The 26,408-nt window shown below is 35.8% G+C and overlaps 1 protein-coding gene across 5 annotated transcripts; it reads left to right on the forward strand.

Moving 5' to 3' along the window:
• The first annotated feature begins 2,441 nt into the window (after positions 1–2,441).
• Positions 2,442–26,350, forward strand: LOC139964529 (nuclear receptor subfamily 4 group A member 1-like). 5 transcript variants are annotated; one of them, XM_071966156.1, is made up of 9 exons: positions 2,442–2,652; positions 5,535–5,737; positions 19,219–19,434; positions 19,988–21,111; positions 21,402–21,531; positions 21,789–21,952; positions 22,230–22,432; positions 22,626–22,804; positions 22,956–26,350. In XM_071966156.1, the coding sequence occupies exons 3-9, from the start codon at positions 19,332–19,334 to the stop codon at positions 23,201–23,203; spliced, it is 2,151 nt and encodes a 716-aa protein (XP_071822257.1). In that variant the 5' UTR covers positions 2,442–2,652; positions 5,535–5,737; positions 19,219–19,331; the 3' UTR covers positions 23,204–26,350. The 5 variants fall into 5 exon arrangements, with proteins under 5 accessions (XP_071822257.1, XP_071822254.1, XP_071822256.1 ...); XM_071966155.1 differs by lacking the exons at positions 2,442–2,652; positions 5,535–5,737 and adding an exon at positions 8,048–8,374; XM_071966154.1 differs by lacking the exons at positions 2,442–2,652; positions 5,535–5,737 and adding an exon at positions 15,746–16,164.
• The last annotated feature ends 58 nt before the right edge of the window (positions 26,351–26,408 follow it).

A 26,408-nucleotide genomic window follows, 5' to 3' on the forward strand; every position in this document is an offset into this window, starting at 1 on the left:
TCATCGTGTGTAATGTCAGTCGGTAACATCATTCGAAAATATTGTCTACGATATACTCACTGCAACCAGATGCCGAAGCCATGAATCTTGATAAAATATATGAAAGGGCTGAGACTACAATATATCGATTGATTCGAATCACTGGTTAGCAATAAATAATAAGGAAGCAAACAACTTAGGCAAGCAAGACAACAGGCAGGAATGCCAACAGGAAGCAAGCCAATTAACTAGAAAATACTTTATTATTTTAATAATTCAGGATATACAGATAGGTTGCTTGTGCCTAACACAATGAACACCGTGAGTTGCTGTTTTCGTGCTTGCCATATAGATATTATCGTCTTAGTTTTACCAAAGAGACCTTGCAATTTCCTTCCGTACACCAACTTTCTTTGGTCCCAAAATGAATATTAGACCTACATCTGTAAAATATATGAGGATAATAAAATATGGCGCCGTGGCCCTGAAGACAGTCCCACTTGGTCCCGCACAATCACATCTTTCTACTTAGTTGACCTCGCGACGGTCTCCTTTAACCTTACTTTATAACAGGAATAAGTCCTCACGAAATAGTAAACTTACTTTCATTACATGTTGCATCTTTTAGGAGAACAGTCGTTAGTTTATTATAGTGAACTAGCCGGGGTGTCAGTTGGGGGTGAGGGGCGGTAGAGCTTACCAAGCAACGCAAGTATTTACCTTTTTTGGGGGTAAATGTATGGTCCTGTAGATAACGTTGCACACACACACACAACAGGAACGGCAAATACAGGTAGACCTCCCCCCCCCCCCCCTCCTTTCCCTTCTCACACCCCTCTACTGCTACTTGAACTTTCGGTTCGTATATAGACGTCATAAATTACGAAATGACAATAAAACAGAAGAAAGGTTTCTGGATGATTTACTGATTGTTAGCTTTTATAACAATATTTGACATATTAATATATAAACCTTACTTTCAAAAAACGTAAACAAAATACTCAATGTAGCCTACATTTGATTAAAATAATTAGTGAGATATACGTACTTCAAAGGATAAAAATGTACTACAAACAAAAAACATCAGATTATATGTGTGTGTGTGTGTGTGTTTGATAATCTAATGTCATGACAATGTAGTTCATCTTACAATCACATTCGAACACACTGCTGTATAATTCAAAATGAAGCTTCTGTTTTTTATTTGGCCTGTTAAGTATCTCTTCCTCCAAGTAGTATTGATTACCTTAATCAAATAAGCATATATGTTAGTGATGTCCTTATATCAATTTCAAACATGGCGAAGTTGTGGGGGCTAAAATTATTACGCAAATTAAACTGATAAATATTAACCGTCGGGCCTAGATTATGGTTCCCTACTGAACATCCTGTCATGAAAAGAGATGTTCATCAAAGTCTGGACAGTAATTCACTTTTGACAGAAAATTTGATTTGAATTACATTTTACTTTTCTCTGTGGTTTCCAAATAAATTTAACATTAGTGATTGTCTCTTCTTCCTTAATCTATTGTTGAAACACATTCACAAATTAAAAATCTATGACAGTCTAGTTCACTCCTTATCGCATGAATGAATGATAATATTCTTCGGAAAGAGCGTAAATAAGTAACATTTTACATTAGCTCGCTTCACTATATTTTTTATTTTATATCACTTAATGGATGGTCCAGGAGATCAATAAAGACACAAGAACTGTATAGCATTTAACATTTTCGAAGATGTATTAATAACATAGAAAATGACGAAAGTTGGTATCCTCTACTGCACGGGTTGATCCAAGCTTCGTTTGGTGAGGATAATTCATCCACAGTAGATTATAAATAAAGAAATATATCAAAACCACTTTATCTCCTTATTGAATATTTTCTCCTCTCCATAATTCACCTATTTTCCAGGTGAAAAAAAAACTCCAAATGAAAGAAAATATTATCGATGCTTGTAAAGAAGTATTTCTTAAAAAATGTCCGTTAAAATCTCCTAATCCATACCTGCCTTCATCGATTATGTTGGGCTGAGTTATAACATTCTATTAAACATGATTTCATATATATCAGAGGTAATACGCTAATCTCTCTCAAGCAGTGAGATTCCAGGTTTAACTGAGTTCAGCAACTTCCAAACTGAAGCACTTCATCCTCATCAATGGTGCGATTCAGAGGCAGTTACCATGGAGACGACGTATGATAATGAATAGCTCCGTGCGTCACGAACTACGTTGGTAGATTTCGTATTACCTACGACGATCGTTCGCTCGTAAGTTCTAAATTGATCTCGTACGTCAGCAGCTGACGTCACGAGCTCCAGGCGACAATTCTAGATAGCTTTATTGTTGGAGTGCATTGACGCAGGCACTGACGTACGCAAAAAGCAATGCTTGCGACAGCGGTGTAGTGCTGGCTAATCGCTAACGTCAGATATCTCGTAACTGTGGGCATGTGCTAATGTATGGAGATAGTTTTCCTTGTTTTTATGGCCAAACTCTTCAAATTACTGTATTACTTTGTTGAACAGTCGCTGATATTTCCTCTCTTGCTTGGGACTTAACATTGGTATTTTAAATCTTGTTGCAGAAGGGACCGCATAAACCTTCCTCAAGATTCCCTGGGATTCATACGAACAATATTTGGACCTAACTCACACCTTCCAAAGATCGTAAGTACAAGAGCATCTTCTTTAGATGCATGATTTACAAATTTATATAAAAGAACCTCATTTTCATTGTTGTTGAATACAATTTTTCACTTTGCATTGTGTAACTGTATGTAGTTTGGTTGGTACTTTCATGGCATTATCGTCCACATGTTTAAATTTGGTGAAGAATTTCTTTGTCTTCAGATTTCCAGTACACAGAAGGTGAGCAGTTTACTAAGTGGTTTCTCTTTGTCCTTGAAACCCCCAGTGTCATTAAGTTCTCCAACAAACATTGTGGAAAGGTAGAATGGGTCAAGTCAAGTAATTCAGGGTTTGACTGTTTCGTTTATTTTCAGGTTGTTGTTGTTTCTACTCGCATGTACATGTGTAATCGTTTGTATCAAATTATCCACATTAGATGAATCGATAAAAGTTTGGAGAGACACAAAGGAAATTACCCCAAAGTAAAAATGTACGCAAAGCATACATAGCTATCAGGAGTAATGACAGAAATGACTTAGCAAAGCTGATCGAATTTAACATTAGAGGATGAGTTGAATGTTAGTTAGTATGTACCACGAAAATTGCATACTTTTGGCAAACTTTATAGGAAGCATAAAGTTTTAATGACTAAACTTATTATTTATAACAGTTATTCTTTATACACATATCAAATATTGTGTTTTAATATATTAAGGTAAAAAATAAAGGAATTCTTATTTTAAGTGAAAATGATACGAAAGTGTTCAATAACGTGAGTATGCAAGTCCTTTAACCAAAAGACGTTAGTTGGTTTCCATGACAACTACGAAGTCACTGCCAATAAAGTATTTGCTTCTGAAATACAACCACTGTAAAGTATTGGATACGACATTATGCGCGATTTCCTTAGCAACTTAGTCTGGGTTGCCATGGTAATAATGACTTCTGTAATGATTTATGGAAATTTCAGGGTATAACTGACGCAAATTGCACGTCATGCAATTTAAATTGTGCCGCTATATGAGTTATAATTCTAATGTAAAATGACTTAAACATGAGGTTTTTAATTATTTTCCTTTCTTTCAAACTTCTTCAAATTTATTATTCGTATATGAAGTTTACTTTGCAATATTATTAATTACAATCTAATAATTTATTTTTTCCCATTATTCACACACTAAATTAATACATGCACGTTAGAATATATTTATACATTACAGTTCAAAAATGATGTTTGTTTTGTACATAATATTCTAGCTCACATTTTCCTATTAAAAAGTCAAAATTAGAGTTGGTAGATGATCATAAGGACTTTAAAGCCAACGCCTCATTCGTGATGACTCTTACCAAACCAGGGCAACTCTCCGTTTTTGCATAAACTATATTCATCGCCAAAGAAACGCAATCCCCTTTAAGTGTATCTACGTCCAATTGGTACAAGTATTGAAAAAAATATGCAAATTAGAGAATACTCGTACTTTTATCTCATTACCCACTCGCAGAACAATGACGGAAGCCACGTTGCCATGGTAATTCTCCATGGCAACTACGTCAGGGTGATGGGCGTTTAAAGGCTTTGCATAGGAAGAAATATAGCCTTGGCGCAGTTACATTCACTTGTTAGTATACGAAGAGTCTTTTAATAAAGAGCAACAACTATTTATGTGAATGGAATGGTTTTTTGTATGGTTCCTGTAGCTTATGCCTATTTATCATACACTTGGAACAAGTTTACTTGGAATAATACATCTACTGCGGATAGTTATACTAAATCAAAGGTAGGTTTAAATCTTAGCACAGCTCAGTATCTTTCTTGCTTGTTAGTCTACTTGATTTGCTGGAATGTTAAAAAAAAACATGTTAAGGAAACTTGAACACCAAAACGGAACAAAAACCATGTGGAGGGAGAGCCTTGCAAAGACTTATGATGTAGAAAATATATCTACAAAGCTTGATTAAGTTTTCACTGTCAGGAAAAGTATCATTCTACTTCTAATGCTTATTTGTATAAATTGTCAAATAGTGCTTTTTTACAAGGAGATTAGACAAACAAAATCACCAGGAGTAAACTCAGTTTTTTACCTCCATTGCGTAGAAGACTAACAGAAAAATCGTGGTAAATTGGAAAGAAGAAAGTGTTGAGGAGAATCAAATAAATTCGCTTGTGTAAGCAAATTTTAGTCGAAGATTATTGAAAAAATGAAAAGCAGATACTGGTTGTCTTTATTTATCTTTCATTAACTAATTATTCTTTGAAGAGGGTCAAGATTGATTACTTAGGTACCTAGACGTCTGATGCAGCTTTCTGCTTATAATTCTGCATAAGGGAGGTATTTATGTATATAATGCTGCTGGGATGCTATACAACCAAACGAAACTATGGTTTGCACCTTTATATGACAATATACATTTACATCGTGTAAACGGTTAGGTATTACCAAGGGAAGTGAGGTGTTTGGCATTGCATCATGTACATAACAGTATTACAGGTATATAACAAACGTAGAGAACCGAAGTAGATTAATACTTTGGTATTTTTGTTTTAAATATATGAAAGAAGTTTGAGGATTCTTGGGAGTTTGAAAAAGGTCTGTGTTAAGCGTCTAAGATTTTCACTTGACAGAGTAACGTTAATTAGATCTTTAATGTCGTATATAGTGATAGACCACTTCAACTTAGACGGTTTATCTAGTATGAGACAGAAGGAGTGCGAATGACAAATATGATGGTACTATTACGTCATAATGCTATGTGAATGTCAAGACAGACAAGACACAAGTCAATTCTCGCTTTAAGAAGAAGAAAGAAAACTAATGGAATGGAAGGGGTGATTCAAGAGAGAGAAATCATATACCGATATTTACTATCTGTATTTATTGTCATCAAACATATTCTAAATTTTATATTTTATATTTTCACAGCAACCATGGACACGTGTCAGTTGAGAGCACGTGACATTGCGTACAACCTGCCGTACAAAGAGTGCTGTTTGTTTATTGCAACACACCATAGGATTGTTAAACCTATACCCTGCGGATGAATACATTGCTTATGTTTCCGTAACTGATGACTGAGTGATATTCTTCCACTGTGGAATATAGGACACAACCGATGAAACAATGAGGTGAGTACATTACGCCTATACAATGCAAAATAATAAACAAAAGTTGTAAGGTACGTTAAGTGTCATTGGAGAAAACAGCGCACCTTAAATTTATGTCACACTTATTATGTATCACATGATATCTGCCACAAGAGCAATCAATTAAGCTGAAGATTTCGAAACATTAGGACACACAGCAATATAAATCCTACAAGCAAAACAATGTAAGTTGAAATTGACTTTACCTATGCATTTCAGTTTTTCATAGAACGAGTGCAAAAATATATTACGAGCTTTGCATGGATACTTTGTTACTTTTGACCAAAAGCAGGGAAAAAACAGACAAAGAAACAAAGATAAATGAAATACACCAAAGATCCATTAAAAACCTTGCGAACAATAAAAGAAAGTTTATGTATTACAAGAAACAAAATATCAAAGAAGAACTAATATAAGCTTCATACCTTGTTACTAAAACAAGCAACAAAAAACTGGCGATTAAAAAATAAACAAGTCAAGAACAGAAAACAAACATTGATTGAGAAGCCAAAAATTAGTACCAATTGACATATCAATAACTTACATTCGTAAAATTCCCTGGGTGGATCGTGAATAACTATTGCATGGTTACAAACAAGAGTGGGCGCAATGTAATTGAAAAACCTGAAAGCATTATATCTCCCTTCTCATCTTAAATAACTCAATAATCACCGGCAAAGCTACCGTAGTGCTATTTGCATATGTATATGTGGTCATTAGCCTAACCAGGTAATGTTACATACAAGTATATAGCTAGGTTATATGCAAAGTAAAGGCGTGGTTAAATACAAAGTGTAGGTTCGGTTAAGGATATCTTGGGAATTGTTTGCATTCTTGGCTTAGTGAATTAATATCTGTTGGTGCTTTATTCAAAATGTTGCTTTTAGGCAAACGTATTATGGTCTCAATTAACATCGGCTAGTTAAACACAAATGGGACACTAACGTATCAAACGGAATAGAATTATCATGTTATTAAGTTATTATTGGATTTAGGTCAACTTGTGAGATCTACATAGGCTATAGGCTGACGTCAGATTGAAAACCGCTTTTCTTCTTATCGACTGGAAGTAACTTTGTTTTGGGAGGTTTTATTTCAATAATGACGTCATACTTTCGAAGATTGTTTCAAGCGTGTTATTATATCTTCCAGTCACGGTGGCGTTGAGGTATGAATAATTGAGTTAAAATCCGATTGAGGCGCTATGACGTCAGTCATCTTCATTAAATGTACAATTGAGTATGTCAGTTATTTTTATTGTGCTGCCTCAATGACGTCATTGGAGTGAAGGTACCTGGGGATTTTGAGCGTATCATCTCAGGACTTCCCACTGCGGTTGCGTTTAAGCCCTTACAAGTTTAATTGAAACAAGATTCAGGTAACATCGAATCTTGCTGGGAAAGACTTTATTTAATTCTTTTGATGGCTGGTTACGACTTGATGGAATTACCCAATTTATTATCATGCCAATTGGTCTACCTTGTTCGATCTGCAAACTTGGTGTTTTGTGAAGGAACTCTTTTAGTGGAAGATTTGCAGTGAATATTCTAATAAAAAAATAATTAAAAACAAATCTTAAAACTAACCAGAACATTTATACTTAACGCATGCATTAGAAAAATTGGTTGAAATGTTGAAATATGAACTAAATATGTATCCTGTTTAGGCATCCAAATTTCCAAACTTTCAAAGCGATAAAAAAATTGTAGAAAGATTAAATATAAGTTCTAAAATAATTTCAGTCCGATAAATTAATGTTTACTGTATAGCATCATATGTTCAGTTAATTTAAGTAAATTAAGTTCGTTTTGAATATATTTTCATACTAGTTATATAGGTGGAAGCGATGTAGACACAAACTAATGTTAGTTTAAAATCATCTTCGTCGTGAATATTAACATCTTCACCGGAAGATAAAAAAAAACGTATTTGTGACAGAGTTCTAAATTATGCAAACTGCTTCCGTCAAAAAATCTGCAAATAACACGAATAGAGATAAACGAACAGAGAGAGAACAGTGTGCTAAAAATATCCTGCAATCTCACAGATATCTTTTTTGTCTAGAGAATGACGTCACGACTTCGCAGCAGCAATTTCTTCTGCTCTTGGTGTATTTGATTGTGTGCTATCGTCTGAGCGCTGTATAGCTCACCAACCCAATTAAGTAAGCTCGATTTTGATTGGTCTATTGGGCTGAATGACGCTCGTTGGATATCTTTTGACGTACTTGGTTGGGGATTAACTCGAACGCGGCCTGTTGTATATACACATATAGCATTTACCTTGAGAAAGGGAAATTTACTTTGTGTCTCTGCCGTGGTCGTGTAGTGTCGGCTGTTTGGTGGGAATATTTGCCACAATTCTGAATCGGAAAGGAGGATACTTCTCGCATCCGATAAGATATTTTCCCGCGCATAGCCTAAACCTGAGAAGGCAAGAGTGTTTATTCGTCCAATTTGGATGCAGCATTGTGCCATTCGATCACACTTCTAAAATCTACGTGTGTTATATGCATGGCGGCTCCTTCATTGGATGTTTACGTACCATCTCATAATTTCTTGGATTCTGAATTTTGGTACGAACACACTCAAGTGGACCGACAGATGTCTCACAAATTTGGTAAGCATCGGAATTTTAGACTATATTCTGTCTAACTTTCATGTTAACTGTTTTGTTTGAAAGTCACGAATTGCAAATTATTCAGTGTTGAATTGCACACAAAAAGCAAGAAAGAAATTTTGAAAATTTCCCCCCAAAAACAAAAACAAAATACAGCGAAAAGTATCCTCCCAATTAAAGAAATTTTAGAAAATTGTCAATTCTAGACAATATTCTGTCTAAATTTCATGTTTACTATTTGGTTTGAAAGTCACGAATTGCAAATTATTCAGTGTTTGATCATTGCAGCAACCATAAAAAAAAAGTACAGCGAAAGTGTCCTCCCAATTAAAGAGCTATTGGAAAATTGTCAAGTTGATCTATGAAAAATAAGTAAAAAACTCGTCTTGTATGTTTCAAATATCGCCCTTGCGTATATTCCAAAATATCTGTACCCACGCATTCTGTCAATAGAGCCATCAGTGCCTCTAGGGCACTGCTGCAGTACAGTGCAATTCGTTCTTTCGTTATTGTAAGTCTCTCGTTTTGCATGTATCCTTTCTTCAATATAACCTATGGTGCATTTTTGTACGGTTGTTTTGTAGCACACAGTCAAATATTCTTGACACGCGTAGGTGTACTCTTATTTTTATCAAGGTATATGCGTAAGCAAATTTCCTATTTTATTATTTACTCCATTCTGGGTTTGTGCATTGTGCCCTTCCTACAAAAGCATATACAAGTTATGGCCTTTGTTAGGGTATCCGCTTTCTGGGAATCATTTACACTGCGTAACATTGTGTGGTTAAATAAGCACTGGCACTTCTAATATAGGATAGCCATACATCATTATTCTGACTGAATTTAATCAAACACAGTCATACAGACAACTAGACGGAAATATTTGTATTGTACAAGATCAGCACAAATATAGCTGAAGAGTTGTTACTGAGTGCAGTTACTGATCGACTGCCTTATGTTATCTGCGGAAGGTAAGATTAAAGCATACACTGAGCTGACCTGAGATAACGTTACTATGGAAGGAATGATTGGGGGCATTAAGTTCGTAACAAAGTTGATTAGGATTAGGTTGTAGGATAGGTAAACAGGTTATTTAAAATATTATCAAAATTAAAGAGTTTTCCTTAACACAAACAAATATTGTAAGTCAACTGAAGATTCTGAAGCCACTTTAAGTGATTGATGAGATTGTGATTGCTGGGTAAGTACTCACAACCTTATCACATTTCCAGGATAATTCTAGAAAAGCAAATTCAAAATAGAAAACAACAGAACTAACTTGGTAAACGCGAATTTAAAAACTAAACTCATTCTGACTTCCAGAAATATTTCTTCTTGAAATCAAGTTTAAGAAACCCAGTAATCTAGTTTAGTATGCTAACTTCAAACAGAAAATTGAAAGGAGATATTTAACGTACAAAAAATAAATAGCACCATTTAGTGATGTCGTATGACGTCACGACATAATGAACAAACAAGAGTGACTTTAACGTGTTACCCAACGAGCTTATTGTTATTCGAAAATTACAAAGAATAATCATATTAATCACAGTAATCATACCAATAATTATATTCAAGAAAAGGATTCGGAAACAATAAGTTTGACGTAATACGATTCAACACATTGCACAGTTAGCCGCTGTCTGCATATACCAGTGTATCATGCTGCCTTTTTGATGTGTACACTATAGGCCGTACAAATATACCTTACCTTGTTGTTCAAAGCCGTATTCGAATAGGTCATTATGTCAGATGTAAAAAACAAAATAAACAAAAAATAGAAAATTACTAAATTAATGTAACGTTGGCCGTTTGAATTAAGCGACCAGTCACAGCTTGCATTAATGAGATCACGGGGAGAAGGATTATTCTCTGTGCAGGGTGTGCCTGTGTTACTGTGAATTACAATCCATGTGGAATACACGTCAAGTTAGTTTGTATGTTCTTATTACTAAGGTGCTGGCTACACTTGCTTTGAGAGTCACTTAACCGTTGAGATAACTGTTTGTTCACTAAGTGTTTCGTGCTAGGGCGTCCATGGGTTTCTCAATGTACTATATGTGACCCATCATATCTAATCTGATCATGTCTGAGTGCGATACAAAGGCATGATCTCAGCCAGATATTTTGCAGAAGTTTTACATTTCGTATTTCATGTACGTTTCTGCTGTTGTAGTTACATATGAATCCCTGTATTTGGGACACTTGCCTAAAGGCGCAAGTCATACCTCCGTCAGAAATCCTTCAGTGATGTAATAAAAGTTAGAAATACGATATTGCCTAGACCTCTGACGCACACATATTTAAATGATAATTAATCCGACAAGAGCTAGTAGACACATTCCATTTTTCCCTCTAAAAGTTTGTTTAATATGGGATTTATTGTTAGGGGAAAACAGGAGGACAATTGTGTACCAAAAAATAATACCCTTAGAGTAACCACAACCCGGTAAATTTACCGGAATTGGTTCAAGTTTGGCACCCCTTGTGTGCAGTGTTTTCGTACTTGCTGACATCAATCACACAATGTTATTGGAACGCACACACACTGAAGCATGCGAATACTTCATTGGCTGTCTATAAACAGTTGGAAGTCTGACCTCAATATATGACCGTTACTAGCAAATTTTCGAGCACAGCTACTTGACCCGGAAGTAATTGTTTCGCGCAAATCCGGTTCTACGGACTTCGGTTCGCTACTTCCATGTATGGATGTAATCGGTAAAATTCGCAAACATCCCAATGTCATTCGGGTTTACGAGTATCGTAGCTCGATAAAGGATACTTTAGAGACTCAAATACGATCATTTCCGGAAAGAAACGAAGATTTTACCAATAGAACAGTGCATTTTCTTATCGACGACCAACGCAAAAACATAAAGGTAAGTCAAATCGAGTCGACGTCTATCGTTATGTGACTTTCGCGTCTTAGACAACTTTTAACCGTAAAAATAGCATTTTTGTAATATATAAGCTTGAATCTTACTCATATTTTTCAGAAAAGTTGTAACTCCCCCGAAAAGTGTGATTTTTTGGTCAACGAAAATGGTGCTCCTATGTGCTTTTGGTTGCCCCTAATACATGTATCCTAACGTACATAATACACATATACACGAAAGCACCGTATCCTATAACGTGCAGCCTAGCGCTATATGTCGACTATGATGTAGCTAGTGCTAGATTTGCAACGTCCCGTATTTTTCGTAATCTTTCTATTCGGCATAGATTCCCTTCATTTTTTTGCGTTAATATGGAAAAATCAGGGAGTTGATAAGTCACGGTACTACTTATGGCTACTAAATAGTTAAAATTTAAAATTTCGAGGGCATAGCGGACAGTAATATTACTGTACTAGGCCCCTAGTACAAGCCTAGGCTAGCCTATAGGCCTAGTACTTTTGTATTTACTAAAGTAATATACTACGACAAGTTTTTACTACAGGTAGGCCCTAGCCTAGTTTTAGTAATACTAGAATACCTGCATAGTTTAGTCCAATTTTAATAATGGACTAGGCCTAAGGCCTATAACCTTTAGTTCTTAGCCTACGCCTTCTCGTCCTTGTGTAATAATTCTAAGGGGTCTGTTCTTGAAAAGATTTGGACTGCATAAGATACAATTTAGTATTATTATTATTTTACAAAAATTATTAGTAGTACAAGTAGACTGCCTTTGTACTATGTATAAGTTAAGATCATGGCTTATGATGAGTTTTATTAAAGCTGGACTGGGTGAAAATTTCCGCCATCCTGGGATCGGGATCCATTTCAATGTCACTTTGATACAAGTGTTCAAGACCGGTATTAGATCCATGACTTAAGTCTAGGCCCAATTCCCTATGCTTAATATGTAGAGCAAGATACGTAACACAGAAATAAAACTAGCTTGCTTTATACTGCTTACACTTTATACTTATTGCTATTACAGTTAGACCTACTGCTGGTACTTGAGAACAATTGCACCTCATAGAGCCATGTAGTTGTACATAGCTACTTATAATTCCAGGTGACTTAAAACAATATCAGGGATCATTTTGTGACAACATGTTTTGCTGTTAACGAGAGTTTACGATCTTTTTATTGTTATGTTGTTTTCTATGATAGGTACAGTAGTAGAAGTACTTAGTTAGTCATTCACGTACAGTCTTCCCTATGTGTGTGTGTGTCACACACAGATTTCTCTAAGGTGCTTTCCCATGTATATATGACCAAAAAAAAGTTATTCCCAAAAAGAAGAAAAGTTTCATTCACTATTAGATTTGTTTTGTTATGTATAATGACTAACATTGCAAAATGCAGTTCCACTGGTATTAAGTATTAGCTCAGAGAGCTTCCAGAGTTTATTACATCCTCATGTTTATTATCCTCATATCTGAAGTCTTCATATAAGAGTTTATTTATAGAAATCTGTTAATAAATGTAGTCTCACATTCTATTTAATACTATATATCTTTAAGTTCCTAGCTCTCTTATATGTACCCGTAGTAAGAAGGAATGCAGCCTGTGGATCAGTTAAGTGCCTGTTGTTACAACTCTGCTCCAAACTATTGTTTGTTTAATCAGGTTGTATTATAAGTGTGCTACCTTTAAGCAATTTTGTTTTCTATATATGTGTAATTTACATTTTTCCTCAGTTTCTGTTATACTCTTATAGAAAGAACAAGTTGTGTGCAGCAACAGGCTGTAATATACTCAGCAGTCTCATGCATATTCTCTAGCTAACTCGAACAGGTTATTGGCCCAGACACATACACTGGAAGTTAACTGTGTAGAATAGATTGTTGTTTGGAATTTATGTGCTGATTTTGGAACCATTTCTTGGGAATTGTCGGTACTTAAATTGGTTAATTTAGTCGTGACAACTGACCAATATGGCTGGAACAACAGAAAATATGACGTGGAAAATTAACAAAATGGATGGCTCGAACTGGCTGACATGGAATTTCCAGATGAGACATTTGTTTCTTGCAAAAGGCCTGTGGGCTATGAGGATGGCTCAGGAAAGTTGGGGGTTACTGTATGTGAGAAGTAGAAGAGTGCAAACTTGAAAAAGACACAACTGGCATTTTTCACCATTGTGCTTGCAATAGCATCTAGTCAGCTGGAATTAATTACAACAAGTGAGAAACCTAGTGATGCTTAGGATGCCTTGCGTACTCTGTTCGAAAAGGATTCTCTAACCAACAAAATTCAGCTCAAGAAAAAGTACCTCAGAACTGAAATGGCAGAGGGCAAGTCAGTTGGAAATAATTTGAATTATATGAAAGGAAGTATGGATCGTTGGGATGCTATTGGTGCTCCTATTTCTGAAGAAGACCAGGTTGTTAAAGTTATATGTCAAGTTTGGACTTATTTATTTACTTTCTACTCTTACCTTTTACTTTTATATATTTGTCTTTTAATTTTAATCTTATGCTATATGTCACAGGTATATCTCACCATTTCAAAGTTACAAAATTATCCATCCTGCCACCTGAACTGTTTTTGCTATGTCATGCCTTCACTATGCCACCTTGAAATACCCCTTCCAGTCATAATGCACTTGACATTGTGTGTGATTTTTTTTCAGACAACATTATTGTATGAAGTCTTCACAGTATGAAGTGTGTTTCATTTCAAGAAGTATTCAAATTTTGTTAAGCTATTCCTTCCATTTGAACAAAGTATTTCACTTTGAAGTGATCGAAGTAATTTATATTTCATGCCCATATTTTCACAGGACATTAAAACATGTTCTTTCATGGAGAGTGTCACACAAATGTTTTTTGTTTTCTTTTTTCTGTTGCTTAAAGTGCCTTATTGTTACAGTTATAAAATCAATAAAAGACCAGGCAACTGTATTTCCACTGTTGACTTATGTTCTACTATGCATGTGCAAAAGAAAAAGAAAACAGCCCTACTCAAAATATTTGGTCAGAGTATCCATAGAACGTAATGTATCCAAACACGTCCTGTGTACTGAAAGTCAGCTTTTAATTAAAGTCCCCATATGTGGCAAAACCACCTCATCCCTCCAAAATACCCTAACTCTTCCCAAAGCTGGTGAACACCACACCCATCCCAAAGCTGGGAAACTCCAAACCCTTCCCCAAATCCGCTAAGCACCACATTCCCTCCCCAAAACCCCTAAAAACACCACACCCCTCCCCTAAACAACACACCCCTACCCAAGCCACAGTACTTAACTTCAATATTGGCAAGCAGTTATGTAGTGTGATACATGAACCAAACAAGGATTGGTATTGACTGGAAAACTGTTAACTGATATTTATTGATGAATATAAGCAACAGATGAGTACCCAGCTTTGCAGAATCTCACTGAGTAAGGGCTACTGTGGAATTATGGTAAGTGGGTAAGTATAAATCATTTGGTATTGTAGGTATAAATCATTCGGAATTGTTGGAAGTTCCTTAGAAAGCAACTAGAAATAAGGTTTGGCCTAGGTCATGTTACCTTTGTATATTCAATGTGGTATGACCCCTTCAGTTTTGACAACAGACTCAGGAAAATTTGTGTTACCTTAATAGTTACCACCATTAATTTAGCTAGAAAGGAAACACCATCTCCCTTGCCCCCTCCCCCATTTTGTCTCTCTTACCCCTCCCATACGCAGCTCTCAGTAATTTCACATTTTACCTAATCATATATTAGAACTTGGGACAAAATTTCTTCCAAACCTTAGCACAACTTAAAGTACTTAATTTCACGCCACAAAACCTAACATTCCTAATAGACCGTACACTAAAGGAATGGGTTCCACTACATTGAAAACGATTTGAATGAAGTCTTGTCGGTAGTAGCCCATAGCATGAAAACGGCTTGGCGAAAGTCTACCTAATTTCAAAATGGCGGCGACAGCAACAAAATCGCCGAGTCGAGGTAATCGTTTTGTGACTGGCCGTCTTAGACAACCATTTCACCGAAACTTTACAGCATCATGTAGGAGAGTACAAGATCCACAAATGGGAGAACTTTTTTGCTGTAACTCTCTTTCGTTGGTTCGTTTTGGCCTATTTTGTGTCAGTTAGGAATACATGTGTGAGGACGAAGTTGGATTGCAATCGTTGTTTCATAGGTTTTCGTTGATTTTTTCTCGGGTATCTTTGCCCTACCATACATTGGAATTACTTTTAATCCATTCTGTGAGGTTCCGGTAAGTTGTAAACTATCAATGTCTGTAAATTCTGTGAGTGAAACGTAGGACCGACTTTACGTTAAATGCGGGCAAATTCAAATTTAATGATATGCGTGATCGTTGATCATTCTTCGAGGTCACGGGGTCAGACTTCCAACTGTAAATAGCTGCCTATTTGAAGCAACACGGAACGCAGCGAAGCGGCTCCTGACGTAAGCAACGGTGTAACCCTCGAATTTGATGACGTCAGAAGACGGTCTCTTACGCTCACTGCTAAACTAGTAATACATAAGCAATATTCCCAGGTACGTGGCTGTGTAGCGTCAATTACGGGTGTATACGATGCGACTATTGATGTCATAGCCTGCTGGCATGCGTACGGCTTTACAGATTGTTCGGCGAATCAGTCACTACGGTGGTGATACATATTTAGGATAAAGCTTCAGTTGGATGTATTCGTTGCTTCAGAACAGTAGTGTTTTCCATTCTGAAGCAAATCGTTAGAAATAGACAACTATTTTGTAACCATTTAATAAGTGATCAGCCTGTATTTTGATACAGTTTATTTCCCCATTGGATTATATATTTTTTTCAAAAAGGATAGCACTTTAATTTGCAATAATTGTGATGTTTCTTGATTTGGGAAGGAAGAACATTGGTAAGCTATGTTAATCTACTTGTAATTCTTTCTTTATTTTTTCCATCTTAGTAAGAATTTTGGGTCTAATTTAATTCATGTTACTTGGTTTCAAACTTTTAAATGTTGAATACATTTTGATATGTGTATACTTTTGATTTACATGTCTGGTGCTATATCTATATATTTTTTATATCCGTCGGGTATTAATAACACTGGTATTCTCAAACTAAGAAGGAATTTATATATTAATTGGACAAGCTGTCAACAAGACTTCCACTAATTAATGAGGCTAAATCAACAATGTTTACTGCAGTACAGGAGACATGCATACTCTTAATGTATTACGGCGGGTTTTCATGTTGAAAGTGCACAGACCTACTGATGTGAGCGTACTGATATCGTTTGTTTTTTTAAATGTCTCTGTTTGGTTACCTTTAGTGATGGATTATTAGTTATTAGTTTTTTTTCAATTTATTTTTCAATTCATCAAAGTGATAATTAAGGTGGTTCTGTCTCGATTCTTAACTTTATTGAGTATTTTTTTCTTCGGCAACGGTCTGTGGTGATTAGGGTTGATAACATAACACAGCTGATGTAGCCTATTGGTGAAAGATCCGCGGGAGCCAACTCGTTTTCTCAGTTCAGACCAAGCAGCCCTAAGTTGTTAACCGTCTGTGATTGCGATATAAGGCAAACATTTAATGTATGAATATTCGCACCAATATATCATAGAATCTTGAATCTTTGGATTTCCGACATGAATTTATTAGCAAGGTACAACACACTATCAGATATTAAAACAAAAACTTGTGCAGCCAGTTCAGTACATCGAATGCCAAGTTAAGTCCCTTACTACAAAGTAATTCATATAGTTGGGCAGATAAGCCCATACAACGCACGTGACCCTACATAGAGATAGGCTATATTTAGTTATGTATATGTTCGATGATCCTATCGACAGCGATATATGTTCTTGACTCTGAGTAAACCATGTAATGTGTTACTGTATTAACATGAGTACGTGGCTCCATCACGAGTTGGTGGTATGTAAACCTGCGTAACGTACGTGGGAGTTTATTTAATGTTTCTATCATTTATTGAGGTTCACACTGATAGCACAACCACACAACTGTCTTTCATATTCATATTCTTCGCATTCTTTGCATTGTACACAAACATTGTATACGAAATTAACTATGTAGTGTTCACGAAAGGAATGAGGTGAAGAAGATAGGCTTTAAATATCGCACCATTTTTCAGACACCGTTACTAATATATATGTAGCTTATATATTACATTTTATTATATTTTAAATCTTTGTGAACAGTGAATTCTTGAACAGTGAATATATATATATATATATATATATATATATATATATATATAAATATATATATATATATATATATATATATAAATATATATATATATATATATATATATATATATATTTACGAGTAGAGCGTGCACTGATGCATTCAAGCACCAATACTTAACTTCATATTTGTTGTAGTGTTTGTTTAGCGGTTGCTTACGATCCGATATCACTTCTCCACATCACAATTGGTACACATTTTTGCTGCTAGCATAAAGTAATTGACCAAATTTGAGTTTATCTGCCCGCCCACAAACGAGTTGGACGGATGAGGCTTATCCATTGTAATTCAGTGTCTCAGCTATTTACCTTCCTCTCGAGACTTGATACGATGTTAACTCAACACTTGAACTTTAGTTTTGTACTAATAATTATTTAATCTTTCAAGAAGCATCATTACTATTTGAACAATCCCTTGTTGAAGCTATTTATTGGCAGAGATTTATCATAATATAAAATCTAAACTTATAGACTATGTGGTTGACGTAATATCGAGTGTCAAATATTTACTGGCCAGGGTTCATCCTGATTTGGTGTTGTCTTCATATGAATTCCCTCCACTCCTTAATTAGGCTCAATGTCCATAACTTTGACGTCTCGTGGGCATGTAATAAAAAGTCAATCAGGGCGGCGAAATAAAGCGAACAAATGACAAACATACTTGCATGTGAATAATTATATGCCAACTTATCTATCTATCTAGCTAACTAGCTAGTTATATAGCAAGCTAGCTAACTAGCTAGCTATATTCATACATTAAATTTAATACAAATAACCCTCCCTTGAGGTTGTTAACCGTTATAACCAGTTGCTTTATTCATTCTGTGTTTAAACTGCAGTATGCGTGGATTATTACAATTTCAATTGCATTTTGACGCATTATTAAGGGAAAACGAAGGAGAACAAAGCAAAGAAAAGCTAAAAAAAAAATAATAATGATAATAATAATAAACAGTTCAAAATGCCAATGTTCGATCAGTCGCTACAAGAGCAGGCAATTAATCAATGTTAAGTGAAACTGAAGTTAAGTTTTAACGAAGCACTTATTCGTCGACTTGTGATTCACGTTAAGTGATTAATAGATTACAAGTGCGCATAAAGAAAATTACTAATTATTATTAATTGTCTTAATTAAAACAATAACATCAGCTAACAATCCAAGAAAAGGAAATGCTTGAATATGGTAAATCAGTCACATCCATAATCGAGCTTAACAGAGTCATCATTAACACATTAAAAACCCGCCGCTTAAAGCCATTTCAGCGAGAACAGTAAAATACAGACGAGAGTTAACTACGCTAATTAGTTACTCAAAGAAATATGTACATGAGTCAACGAGATGTCAACGTATGTTTATTAAAAAATATATAATTAAAATGTAAAGCTATGAAGACAGTCTAAAATGTCTTATGCTGTTTCCGAAGAGTCATATTTATGTTAATATTTTTAATAATTAACCTGGTTTGCTTATTGATATTTAAACATTGTAGCTCGGCTTTTATATTATTGAAGATCATAGATAGTTGTTATTACAGAAATTTAATAGTCGGTATGCTAAACATCGTATTTCCTGTGTGAATGTGCGGTTATCTTTTGAAATGTTTGTTTACGTAATATTGTTTGACTAGCCAGTGTTATGTTTCTGTTTCTTACGTTTTAATTTGCATGCGCTTTTCTCCGCTTCCCGCTTTTTGCAGATAGGAGACATCATTAAAACGCAAGCCTGCCCTCTATCATACCTGCCTGTGCCCATTGCTGTGTGTACCCTCTTGCAGTAGTGGCGTTGACACACAAGGTGAACTTTTTAACCATGGTACACGGCCCAGCCGACCAGTATCAAGACTTCCATCATGGAGGTGCAACCGCCGCCCTCAACTACAGCGATTTTCCGGACATATTTGAGCTCAATGCAGGTGCATGCCCATTGCTATTTGTTCTGTTTTCTACAACAAGTTGATCACTGCCTTCTTCTATTTCACGCTTTTTGTGCATGTCAAGAAGATTTTCATAAATCTGATCTCAACGTTGACGTGTAGACTTAATCAAATAATATCTGCCAGCCAGAAATGTAATAGTCTAAAGCAAATCTGATTTACCAGTTGTAAGGTTCAAGTTAATCCAACCTATGGAATGATTATGAACTGTTTGGTTTTATTTATCGACAACGTTTTCATTTGTCAGAGACGATCGTCAGTTTTCGCCACTTACATGCCAAAGGAAAACACACAGACTACGTAAAAAAACAATCTAATAAGTTATAAGTTTACTAAAAATATTATCATTACCTCTTCTATAGATAAACTCTCCAATAGAAACCTTAAATACTTACGATTTAAGTAATACATGAAGCAAAAAAACAATACAAAAACAACAAGAATCGTTCTGCCCTGTCAAATTTTGATATACACCAAGTCAATATCTTTATTTTTTTGGTAAATTATTCATATTTTCCCCTCTCTTTTTCAGATATTTGTCAATCCATCGGTTTTAACACGAGCTTTGGCGCCTTCACGACCAACGGCACGAGTCATGGAATAGGAGAGAGCGCTCCTTATATCTCCTCGCCATCTTCGTCCATTTGTGAGACGTCGTACGTACCGTCACCTGGTTCCGTTGCTTCTTCACCTACTTCGGTGTCCTCATCTCCAGGTCTCGGCCAACATCATTCACACGCTATTTCTGATCGCCGCCATATTCCGATGCCAGTTACCGAGGCAACGAAGATGCACGAGTCTGCGACGATTGGCAGCATATGTTTCACTCCACTCCCCTCCGAACCATTCCGTTATCCTAGTAATAGTCCGACTGCGGCTATTAACTTGAGTTCCTTGCCAAGTTTTCAAGAGACCTACGGCTTAACTCACCGAATTGACTCACGTGTAGAGTATGAAGAACAATCTCCTGACTATCCTCTCACAAATCTTGGAGGAAGTCCAGGTTTAGAAATGCAGCAACCACTCTTGCCAGAGAGCACTCATTCGTCATCTTTTAAAAACACTTCGACATACGTTCCGTCACTGCCTAATTTAGCAGATCCAGAGGTGACACACTTTCAGCCTTACAGCAGTGTACCCGCTCCTGTCAGTACAAATCATCACACCTTTACAACCATGGCCCACGGTCACCTTAATTTTAGTCCCTGTGAAGCCGAGCCCGACTTCAATCTTTGCCCGTCGGACAATTCGCCTCACTTTGTTACCAATCATCTCCCCACCACTCAGTCTCAACCACCATCTTACTCTCAAGGTTTTGGGAGACAAAATGGATGGCCCATGCCACATACAACCCTTCAAAATGCAGTGACGTCAGTATTCTGCCCTACGTCTACAAATCTCGGATTTGATCTGATTGATACGAAACCAATTCCAGGTTCCTTAGTGACGTCTTTAACTCAATCACATGTTTTGGGGACTAACACAGGTGTCATGAGGAAATCGATACCAATGCCAAGTGGACCGGCATGTACCTCACCGCCACTTCCATCAAGAAATATGTGTAACCAGGAGGGGATGTGCGCAGTCTGTGGAGACAGTGCTGCTTGCCAACATTACGGGGTCCGTACCTGCGAAGGATGCAAAGGCTTCTTTAAGGTGAGTTATTGCAATATGTTTGATACGACAAAAGTACGTTTTTTGTGTCTCTAATATAGAAGACGCTAGGCTAGATAGGAAGAAAAAAATTGTTCATTAATGCATTTCAATTTGCAAGCGTAAGTTCAGAAGCATGCTTTTGTGGTTTATTATATCTATCTTGCAATTCCACTCACCGGTCAGTCATAAATACATGTAGTTGGTATAGTCTGGTAAAAACCTGATACTTCCTTTTAAGTTAACAGTAACGGAATCGTATTTTTAATGAAGCTTTTTCTATCCATTTTCAGCGAACGGTCCAGAAGAGTGCTAAATATGTTTGTCTAGCGAACAGAAACTGTACTGTTGATAAACGAAGGCGGAACCGCTGCCAGTACTGCCGATTCCAGAAGTGTTTGGCAGTCGGAATGGTCAAAGAAGGTAAACAAAAACGCAATGTCTCTACAATGTCTCCGAGTTATTTCAGCCGTCAAAAAATTGGTGGTAACTTATCAAAAATGAATGTGTCAGAGTCAGACGCATACTGCATATAGGGAATTGTTCGATTGAAACGCAGAAAGAAAGAGTAATTCTCTGCCTAAACCAGACTTCTGTAATAGTATGTGTTAATAATGCTAATCAAACTATATTTAGCTTGCTATAACCGTGGCTTCAATCTTATTTCTTGTTACTCACAGTTGTTCGCAGGGACAGCCTCAAGGGCCGTCGAGGAAGGCTACCGACAAAACAGCGAAATCCCCAAGACCTATCTCCCCCGTCTCCACCTGTGAGTCTTATTACAGCCCTTGTGCGAGCTCATCTTGATGCTTCGCCAGCAAAGCCTAATAGGAACTATAACCAGGTAATTATAATTAAACTATAAACAAAATTAATGAAAAGAGAAAAGTTAGGAATTATCAAATATGACGGCCGTTTGTATAAACTCTTTGGCAACAATACTCAATGGTGACTGACGGTTTGTGTAATTTTAGTCAGGACGGTCCTGTTAACGGTTTTCATCTAGTTTAAGATCAATTTTATGCAAAATTTTAATGAAAACCAAACTACACATGAAAATGGGATGTAGCCTATACAGACATTGTACACTAGGCATCTCATTATTCACATTTCTTATTTAGTTTCGGCTGCCCGGTGATAATGAGTCTTGTCTGTCGGAAGAAGAACAGCTTAAGCAATTTTATGACAACCTATCCTCATCGCTTGAAGTCATCAAAACGTGGGCAGAGAAGATTCCCGGATTCAGTGACCTCTGCAAAGAGGACCAGCTGCTGTTGCTGCAGTCGGCTTGCTTGGAGTTGTTCGTGTTAAAAATGGCATACAGGTGAGTAACATCCCACGGATGGATTGGTGATAGTTTTATTTTGTGATTTGTGCAAACATTCCCTGGAAAGAATAAATATTTCTTGAAAATTCAGACATTTATCGTTCCAACGGAACACACTGATTGCTGGTTGTGGACTGACCTCGAAACCCCTAATTATATGTTTGTTTATTTGAATTTTATTTCTCTGTAGGATGGACCCCAATGATGAACTAGTTACCTTCTGTAATGGAAACGTGTTCCACAAAGAACAATGCGAACAAGCATTTGGTGATTGGTTGGCTGACATTCATGGGCTTGGACGAGTCTTGACAACCCTAAAGGTTGACCTATCATCCTTCGCTTGCCTCTCAGCACTAGTTCTTATCACAGGTAAGTTGTACATACTGACATTCTACTTTTCTTACTATGTCGTTATTACTTACTTTTGTTTGATTGAGGCAAAGATAATTTACAAATCGTTCTCCGTGATGATCAATTGATCGATGTAGCTTATCATTCACTTTTGTTATCCATCCCACAGTGAGACATGGTCTACAAGAGCCACAGAAAGTCACCGATCTTGAAAATAAGATCATTACATGTTTCAACGATCACGTGACATTCAATTCATCAGCATCGAACCAATCAAAGTTTCTCTCGGAGATGTTGCTACAATTGAGGGAGCTTCGTGTGTTCAGCAAGAATGGCCTCCAAAGACTACATCAACTGAAAGGTCAAGGAAACGTTCCGCTTCCTCGAGTACTTGAAAAGCTATTGGAAAGTAATTAAACTTGCCTTACCTCACATATAGTTCTTGAATTTTGGCATATCTCATATAGCACCTCACCAAACATACATACCTAATTCTCCATTTAGAAACTTTAACTTGACTAGGTTTTAGTTTGCATCCTATATAGTAAATTAAAGCAGCTAACAGAACCGAATAATACGTGCTTTAAGAACTAGTGAGAGATCGACATGTTTAGAGCATGGTATGGATTAACATGGTGTTCTACTTAACCTAGCGCTTTGAGATTTTCCATTGAGTTAGCTCGGGTGCATAGGATTCGTGAAATTACTATTGTTATGATAACTAAGTATAGATACAGATGGTTAATGGTTACGTCTATGAATGGCTAATAATCCCAATAGCCTGGTGCCTTGAATAACCATTACTCAGGGTTGCGATTGTTATGATTTTATAAAGTAAGTTAGTGTACTGGTGCTCTCTGGGTTTAAGAGGAGAGATATGCCTGAGTACATGCATCCGCATAAGTCCGCTGAAGTAGACAATGATGGGGAGACGACATGGTACGTCTGATTTGAGCCTGCATAATTGGAGTCACCATAATTGATACGTCAAAAAGTGCTTCTTTGTAGGGCTACACATTATATATACTCGCATATATTAGCATTAAATTAAGCATTATACTTGTAAGTAGCTTTGTCAGTTTCTCCCTTTTGGTACTAAGCTTCAAGCGAGCATAAGATAATCCCAAGCTTGCGATTTTCAAATGCATATTAATAGTTGTGACTGTGCATTCACTAACAGTTTAAGTAGGGGAGGGAAGGGTACATTCAAGACGTTTTGAGAAAATAGTAAATGTTATCGTAAATATTACAGCTTAACTGTTTTTATATGAAATGAGCCATTGGTTGTAATAAGAGTATAGTGTACTATTTGAAGATGAAAGATTGTATATGGTTCACTGTGGTTTAATATTCATCTCATTCTAACTTTGAATTAATCGATATTTATCGGGGCACTCTAAGTGTAGTCAAAGTCACAACAAGATGCAGTGCAAACTTATTATTATTTTGAACTTTTAAACTTTTGGTGTTTTGATATTGTTTTGTACATTTTCACACCTTTCACATATTGTACTAACATGTAACAACGTTATCGTATCTTACAAGTTGACACACTTGCCTCTTTGTGAAACTGTTATAAGGAGCACATTATCAGTAATATAAAAATAAGTTATAACTTTTGTACTTAAATTTGCTACCGACAGTTCCAAATATAATTCTGCACCTGCTACTATTTTGATAATTAGAGTACTGACTTGGTCTTCTCTACGTTTTCGTGAATAAAAGTTGTATTTATGATTATATGGCGGTGTCCTGGACACTCTTTTTTAAGTTGAAAGGATGTCATACTTTAGTATAAGGTCAATATTAACATTTGTGTAGTGTGGTTTGTGCCAAAGTGTAATATATGAAGATAGACATTTTTATACAAACTTCCAAGTCCAGTATTTTAATCACAATGTTCGCTTTAAGTTTCTATCAATCTGTAATTAACCCGTAGTCAGAGCATCATAGCATGTAAACTTCACACCGCCATGAAAACGGAGTCACAAAAAATAACAGAAACAGTGATAGAATTCCAGATTTCTATAAAAAAAAATTATAAAAAAAAAAGTGACAGGATAGGGTCTAGTATGAAGTACTAGTTTTTATTTATCAAAAGCCAGAGAATTATTATGAATTGAATTCAACAGAAATATAACAATGAAAAAGTTATCGTAACTATTAGTTTTGCTAATTCAAGCCTTGATTACTCATTAGTCATGTATACAGTAAAAGAAGAGAGAAGATATTTAGGCATACTGCTGACTTCAGTATTAAAGATCATAAATTTGGACTGAGATGAGTTCATGTTATGAAAGATAATCACTTACATTGGCATTCTCAATTATTACTTATACCTTTTATAAGATTTATCGTCCCTTCGATCACATGTTACCGAAAATAGTTCTAATTATTAGAGTATTTTACTTGATTTCGTTTTTGTTGTGAGCCAAGGAACACGCTTACCTTCTTAATATGCACATTGTTTACTATTGCTACTATGGATTGAAATGTATATCGTAACTGCACTAATAATTATGTGGTTCTCGTTGTACATAGTTGTTATATACACACAATTTGTTGTAACTGTTCAGTTTTTTTACAAATATTTAAAAACTTAGATTTGGTACTAGAATTCTTTTTTAACAAGCTTTTTTTTCTTGAAAACTATTTCTTTAAACTTCAGAATGGCCTCAGATAAATATCTAGCGTGTCAAGCCTTTTGAGCTATACGGCTAATAATTCTCACGGATTCGTTATTATGAAAGACATTCTCAAACGATACCGAACTACTTAATTATTATTATTAATAATAATAATAATATATATATATATATATTTATATATACATATATATATATAAATATATATATATATATAAATATATATATATATATATATGTATATATATATATATATATATAGGAATCACAAATGACTTCGAGTTGGTTAGCACCATGTTTGATCTCTAGAGTAAGGCAAATATGTCACCAATACAGAACTAGTATTGTTCGATACAGGTGACAAACGCCTACAGTGGAATTACGACCTTCCTTACCGGTTTCGAACCTCTGGACAAACAATCAGCGTTCATAGCCTAGTGGTTAGGGTGTCCGCATATAAAGTGGGAGGCCCGGGTTCGAATCCCGGTGGAGGCTGGAAGTTTTTTCACTGTTCTGGATTTTCCAACTCACTACAATTTCAATTATATATATATCATGATATATATATCATGACAAGGTCCTACACAAAATGATTTAAGCACACGCATGGATATAACAACCGGAGTTATTTCCACATCGTATTCACCGAACTGCAGTTATTTTAATTAACATACGTTTCATTGCGTTGATCGCACCTCATTTGATTGCCACGAGAAAGAATAAAGTAATTATGTGAAAATACATATTATTTGCTGATTTTGTTTATTTGTTATTTCCTTTTGCAAATTGTAAAGTGCAATGTGCTGGACATGTTCTAATTGATTTAATGAAAGAGATTTTACTTTATTGATGTTACACACACTAAATGTTAATTTTTTATTGCCTTCTAAGCATATATCAAAATAAAGGAATTATAGAAGTGAGTTGTTTTATTGTTATTATTTGACCTATTATTAGGCTTGATAAAATGAGACTGG

Source organism: Apostichopus japonicus, chromosome 23, assembly GCF_037975245.1.
Source record: "Apostichopus japonicus isolate 1M-3 chromosome 23, ASM3797524v1, whole genome shotgun sequence".
Taxonomy (NCBI): Eukaryota; Metazoa; Echinodermata; class Holothuroidea; order Aspidochirotida; family Stichopodidae; genus Apostichopus; species Apostichopus japonicus.

What these genes read in the sequence shown, in the direction of transcription:
- LOC139964529 (XM_071966153.1), top strand. Translation starts at nt 8,269, where the DNA reads ATGGCGGCTCCTTCATTGGATGTTTACGTACCATCTCATAATTTCTTG. An exon ending in ACAGATGTCTCACAAATTTG is followed by an intron (nt 8,375 to 19,987) that starts GTAAGCATCGGA and finishes TCTCTTTTTCAG; the next exon opens with ATATTTGTCAATCCATCGGT. An exon ending in CTAATAGGAACTATAACCAG is followed by an intron (nt 21,953 to 22,229) that starts GTAATTATAATT and finishes TTTCTTATTTAG; the next exon opens with TTTCGGCTGCCCGGTGATAA.